Here is a 6,803-nt window from a genome sequence, read left to right on the forward strand (position 1 = left end):
TGAAGAAGTTCATGGCTTTAATATCATATATCTTCTAAAGTTGAAACCCTGCACAACCCTACAAGGTACAAAATTACACGCGTTAATTAAAAATAACTTTGCTATCGCATTACATGACGTAATCTTGTGTGTATGCGCGCGCGTGGAAATGTTTTTGATAAGGATACCATAGCCAATTAGCCTTAGGGTTTGGTTTAAATCCAAAAGGAGACACGATTTGTTAAATAATTCACAGCGTAAAGCACTGATCATTATTCCAAAACGTGCTTGGTCTCACCTTATTGGTTAGCATTAAAGAGTAAAAGCTGTAAGAACATGTAGATTAGCTAAAGGTTCTTTGAACCAATCAGAAATCATTTATGAGGAGTCGTTTTATATTTTTGAATTAAAATATCTTTGGATGTGATATTGAAATGTTAATCCAAGTAATTTAAGAGTTTTAACCTCACTTTTTACTATTTTTATTTTTTTTTACGTGAAGATAATTTTTATATAATTTAATTTTAAATTCAAATTATATAAAAAAATATTGATTTGTTAATTCAAATTTAATAACAGTATCAATTAATTTTTTATTATATTAACATTTGTTCTTTTTTACAGCACAACCCTGTAAACTGGTATAAAATTATAATAATCGAAAGTACAGTCAGGCATGGTTGTCAATATATATATATAATATATATGTATGAGCCAGGTAGCGGACTTGATCACGAAAATCAAATTAAATATTTAGGATTAAGAGCTCCAATGAATTGAGTATACATGGAGCCCACTAGTGAATCAACTTAACCAGGTGGTCGGCTTCACACATGCCATTTTGAACAAGAAGACATACCCTAATGTATTTATGTACGTATATGTGCGTGTATATATGCAATATAAAAGATGAGTTTTTGACCAACCAAACGGCAAGTCTAGCTAGGTTGGAGCAAAAAGGAGGACTAAATTCTTTGCATCTAGCTAGACATGGTCGATAATGTTGGTGCTGGTGCTTCAGGTGACGATGGCGGCGTCAAGCTGGAGCAAGACAGGTTGTTGCCTATAGCCAACGTTGGACGGATCATGAAGCAAATTCTGCCGCCTAACGCGAAAATCTCCAAAGAAGCCAAGGAAACGATGCAAGAATGTGCTTCAGAGTTCATTAGCTTTGTCACCGGTGAAGCATCCGAGAGGTGTAGAAAGGAAAGGCGCAAAACCGTGAACGGAGATGATGTCTGCTGGGCTATGGGAGCCCTAGGTTTTGATGACTACGCCGGGCCACTAAGAAGGTATCTTCAAAGATATAGAGAGATAGAAGGAGATAGAGCTAATCAAGAGAAGCCTGCTAACACTAATAATACTATTACTGCTGATCAAGAAAAAGAAGCACCAACGTCCTCCTCCTCGTCATATAGAAATAATCAAGGAATCAGGATGTAGTTCATGAATTCCAGCTCTATTCAAGTTTGATATGATGTGGGATATTCGTGAATCGGTGCACTACAAGGTCATTTAAGGTTTTCGATCGATCGGGAGTAGACACGAATATTTTTAGCTTAATTTACAATGATTATAGTCTTAATTAGTTGGGAAGATTATTGTGGGTTTTTTTCCTTTATTCATTTACATATGGCTACTTAATTAATTTGTTGTCTTTTGATTGAATTTATCTTCATATCTCAGCATAATATTCCATGAATTGAAAGAAACTTTAGCTTTTGTGGTGGTGATAAAGGTAGATCAATATTTTGATCGAATTGATTTTGTTCTTGAGTTGGGGAATGTAAACATTGCTGCTACATGCTTATATTCTGATTGATCTTGGTCTGGAAATGATTAGAGTTGGGTTTTTGCTAGTTTTCATCAAGTATGAGGTTAGTTTATAACACAAGCATTCTTAATTTTCAAATCTTTTTTTTTCACCGTTAATTTTATTATACTCTGATTGCACAATCACATATTATATATACTAGTTTGATTATATTAGATCAAAATAATATAAAATTATTTATGAAAACTTACCTATCCAATTAAATTTTTAAATTAAAATGGTTCTTTCATATCAGTTATTAGATACCCGTTTATTTCTTTTTATGTATTTGACTATTGGGTTAATAAACTACTTCTAAGAATTTATATAATTTACTATTTAAATTTTTAAAATGAAATGATTATTTGATATTAATTATTAAATAATAGCTTTTCTATGTATTTGGTTACTGGATTTAGCTGATATTACAGTTCATTTATTTTGACTAATAATGATTCCTTATCTTGTTGATTTTGATGAATTACTGAAGTTCATTCATTTGGATCTCATCTATGATCTCATTGCTTGGAACATAATTACATCTACTTCTAGCATCAACAAGTATATCACCATCAACCAAACATGCTTCTATCAGGCCATTGTCTAGGGTTTTACTTATTTTCTCTTCATACACAGAGGTCTACATCCAAATATACATGTAGTATCTATTCCGGTAGAAGTTGAAAACTGGTTAGGGTTTCTTACCAGCAATTTTTGGGGAGTGAGGGACCACGTACGTACTGCAAAGCAATATTTAGAGATCGTGTTTGTTAATGAGAAAACCATAAGAAATCAGAGCTCTAATGTATATATATGGGGAGACAAAGCTAGCACAAGAGGGTTGCTAATTAAAGACAAATTTAGTTTTGTGGATATATAACCAATAAAGGAATGGTAATTTCGTTCTCAAAATTTTAGAGGTTCTCCCATTGAAGAACAGAAAGGAGGACCATGATTGTTTTTTTTTTTTTTTTTAGTGTGGTGAAAAGGATAATCAACGATATTGGATTGAGTGGATTTTTTTTGTTGTATCTTTGTCCAGCAGTATATATGTATTGCAATCTATAAATGCAGAAGAAACTAAGAGAAATTAAAGAAAGGAAAGGAAAGGAAAAAGGTGGATTTTATTTTCCTTTGGCTCAAATTAGAGAGGGTAATTAAGTTTTGATCATTGTTTGAATATATAGATGGAAAAAACAAACAAAAAATATTATATTTTTTATTGTATTTTTTTTTAATTAATATGAGTGTCCGGGTCAGATTATCCGCACCTCGACTAATTTCACGAACCCTGAAGTTAACAACCATGTAAGCCTTTTGTGACCCTGAAAAAACTCAAACTCATGACCATTGAAAAGTAAACCCAAGACCTGACTAGTTAAGCTACCCCTCATGTTTTTATTATATTTTCCTTACATAAGAAGTGTTGATTAGATATGATGTTTTTTTTTTTAAAAAACATATGTTTAGCTAGGGTATTTTTTAGAAGATATTTTGGGAAAAATAGTGTCAATTTTTTAATTTTTTTCCCTTGCTTTCCTCTCCATTTTAGCAAAAATGTTTTATGAACAAAAAGTAAACTGGGAGGTTTGATTTCCCCTCTAATTTCCCTATCGATCCATTCCATTCCTTTCTATTTCTAGTTTTACAATCCAAACAAAAGAAATGAATTAATTTTTCTCTTACATTATAATTTCATTTTCATTTTCATTCCCTTTCCTCAAAATATATACCTCTTAGATCTTTTCCTTTCCATCTACTTTTCCATTCTCTCCTTGCTGACCAATCAACCACAGTCCACGGAAATAGGTCACCATCGTCGTTCCCATTTTCATCATTGATCTTGAACAATACTTGTCGCACGTGTGCGGCGAAACGGCGATCGTCCACAACCCCCCATCATCAAGGTGTGGTATGTCTATCTATTGTGAAAAATATGGTGAGACAAGGAATTCTTTGTCTCTTAGTGGTAAAAAATGAAGTGGGAGTTGCCACCTAATATTTTGGTCACTAGGAACCCTAACTGGTCTCAGAGATTGGGTACGGAGACTGGTTGTGTAAATGGAAGGTATCAGCACCCCAAATACGCCTTACCTAAGGTAAGCTGCATTGTTTTATTGTCTAAAAAATTCTAAGGTCTTATCATGGTGGTCCGTTTAGGATTTAAGAAAAGCCCTCCTCAAATGAGGAGGTTCTTATCTTATGGGATAAAAATCTAATCAGTCTAATGTCTATAAAGAACTACCTCTTTAATATCGGGAATAAATTCGTAATCCCAGACATTAAAACAGAACAAAATATTTTTTGGAATTTTTTTGAAATATTGGCCAAGTTCTCATGACTTTAATAAATTGGTTATTAAAGGCAAGATGCATGCTAAAATAATAATATATTTTTTTTGAAGTTTTCTTTGTTGTATAAAAAATAAAATGAGTTTTTTTTTTTTTTTAAACTTTTGAGAGACTTGGCCGTATGCATGAAAACAAAGTTTTTTTTTTTTTAAACCGGGTATTTTTAATACCGGATTTGTATTTTTATGATATAAAAATACAGACCAATATTAGCCAATATGATGCAGGAAAATCCGTGTGAAAAACACAACTTGTTTTTTTTTTTTTTTAAATTTATATGTACTTGTAAATAGAAAACACAAAAGAAAAACAAATATAACTAAAATGGATACAGGCCCAGCCACAAGGCTGGGCTGGTGTCCCAACCCTTAGTCAACAGGGCTGGACTCAGCCCAGCCGCGTGGGCTGGGCTGGTGTTCCAGCCCGGAGCGAAAAGGGGCTGGACTCAGCCCAGCCACGTGGGCTGGGCTGATGTTCCAGCCCGCCCGAGAAGAAAGAAAAAAAAAACGTAACTGGTTACTGTGCATGAGCACAGTAACCAGTTAATTAATTAGCCGGTTTCTTCTTGCATTCAGAATGTGCACAGTGCACGTTCTGCAGGCAAGGATATGAATTATAACCGGCAGCTAAGGGGGGAAAGAAGAACTACTTGAGGCGGTGATCTCAGCCGGTTGAGCTGGCGGTGATGCTGGTGGCTGTTCTTGGTGGTGCTGCATTGGCGGTGATGGTGAAACCCAGTAACAGTAGTGGCGCTTTCGCTGTGTAGAGATGCCAATCGGTGGCTTCTTCCTCCTGCCGGTTTACCCCTTTTGTTCCTTCTCCCCTTCTGTCTCTCTCAGTTTCCCAGTCGATATCCCCGATTTTTTTTGTGTTTCTTGGTTTCGATCATTTCTCTCTCTACCCGGTCGGTTTCTCTCTCTCGGTTTCCCCTTGTTTTTCTGCCGCTTTTCCTTTTCTCGCCTCCCCCCTTTTTTTCTTATCCGGGTAGTATTTATAGGGGCAGGGGGAGCGGGGTCGACCTTGCCCCATCCCATCACCGCCCGTGCATGGTGTGCACATCAACTCCTCTGCCATGACGCCGGTTGTGGTGGCCAATGGGGGCGTTGCTTGCGAAGCACGGCTGCTCGGGCATCTCATCATGAGATGGGTGGCGTCTAATGGTGGCTCTAAAGCACGTGAGAGGAAAAGACAAGGGAAGACACCAAAACGTCTTTTCCCTTGCTGCCAGTTCGGAGGAAGAAGAAAAAGAAACAGTGCCGTCTCAAAACGACACTGTTTCGTCTCATCTTCTTTTTGTTTTTTTTTTTGAAAACCACATGAAACGGCATTGTTTTTCTTAAAACGTGTCGTTTCATTTAAATGAAAACTGGCGCCAAAGCGCCGAATTTCAAGCCAATCCTTCAATTTGCGCGCGTTTTGCATTTTGGTCCTTGGTCTCGGATTTCTTCAATTAAGTCCCTAATTAGCCATCAAACTTCAATATTTATGCAATTAAGCCCCCGATTTGACCAAATTAACTCTCAAAAATTATAATTTAACCCTAGAAATTGAATTTCTTCCAATTAAAGCCCAAATTAACTCTAAAAAATTATAATTTGACTTTACAATTAAAGCCCAAATTAACTCCAAAATCAATTTTTCTTACAATCAAACCCCTTATAAATTCAATTAAACCTTCAATATAATTTACTTGAGTCCACCAACATCTAATTTTGGACTTTTCTTCCTTAAATTGAATTTTCTTTGTTAATAGGGCTATCATCAGTCAATAAAATACTGTCAAAATTTTAATTTTTATATTTTTAAACCTCCCCAACCCAATTTTGACTATTTTCTAACCGTTCTGACATCCTCTTTTCACTGTTATATTTTTTGATATATATATATATATTTTTATTGTTTTTGTATTATATCTTTTTTTTAAGAGAGGAAAAAAATGTGAATTGGGGAATAACCCAAAAATGGGTTATGACAGTTGCTCCCCTCTTTACAATGCTTACGAAGTAAAGATTTTACGTAGTTAGTTTTGTAAAGAAGAAAAAAAAACAATCATATTATCTTGGGCAACTTGCCCCTTTTGAAGAAAAATGGTTTGTTTTCATGGTCAACCAGTCCACACACTCACACTTACCCTGGTTTATTTTCATGGGCGACCTGCCCATATATATTCAAAGTGGTCCATTTTCAGGGGCTATTAGCCCACACACTCACGCTTACCCTGGTCTATTTTCATGGGCGACCTGCCGAAGTAGAAAAATAAAAAGTGGTCTAATTGTAATGGGTGACCTACCCAAATAAAAAAACATGGAGAATGGTCGAGTTGTCATAAGTGACCTACCCAAAAATGGAAAAAAGGAAGAGTGGTCGTGTTGTAATGGGTGACCTACCCAAGTGGAAGAATGATCTCATTGTAATGGGTGACCTACCCAAAAAAACATGGAGAATGGTCGAGTTTTCATGGGTGACCTACCCAAAAAATATTGGTGAGGGCTCAAAGGCGCACTCAAAAGGAGGTAGGGTTAGAAAACGCACTACCCAAGAGATGGTGGCTCAAAGGCGCACTTAGAAGGAGGTAGGTTTAGAAAATGCATTACGTAAGAAATGGTGGCTTAAAGGCGCACTCGAAAGGAGATGAGGGCTCAAAGGCGCACTCGAAAGGA

At 35.9% G+C, this 6,803-nt stretch overlaps 1 protein-coding gene across 1 annotated transcript; it reads left to right on the plus strand.

Moving 5' to 3' along the window:
- Positions 1-969: 969 nt before the first annotated feature.
- LOC118039445 (nuclear transcription factor Y subunit B-5) lies at positions 970-1,422 on the plus strand. The gene has a single exon (XM_035046146.2). The coding sequence runs from the start codon at positions 970-972 to the stop codon at positions 1,420-1,422; it is 453 nt and encodes a 150-aa protein (XP_034902037.1).
- Positions 1,423-6,803: the final 5,381 nt, after the last annotated feature.

This window comes from Populus alba, chromosome 8 (assembly GCF_005239225.2).
Source record: "Populus alba chromosome 8, ASM523922v2, whole genome shotgun sequence".
Taxonomy (NCBI): Eukaryota; Viridiplantae; Streptophyta; class Magnoliopsida; order Malpighiales; family Salicaceae; genus Populus; species Populus alba.

What these genes read in the sequence shown, in the direction of transcription:
- LOC118039445 (XM_035046146.2), top strand. Translation starts at nt 970, where the DNA reads ATGGTCGATAATGTTGGTGCTGGTGCTTCAGGTGACGATGGCGGCGTC.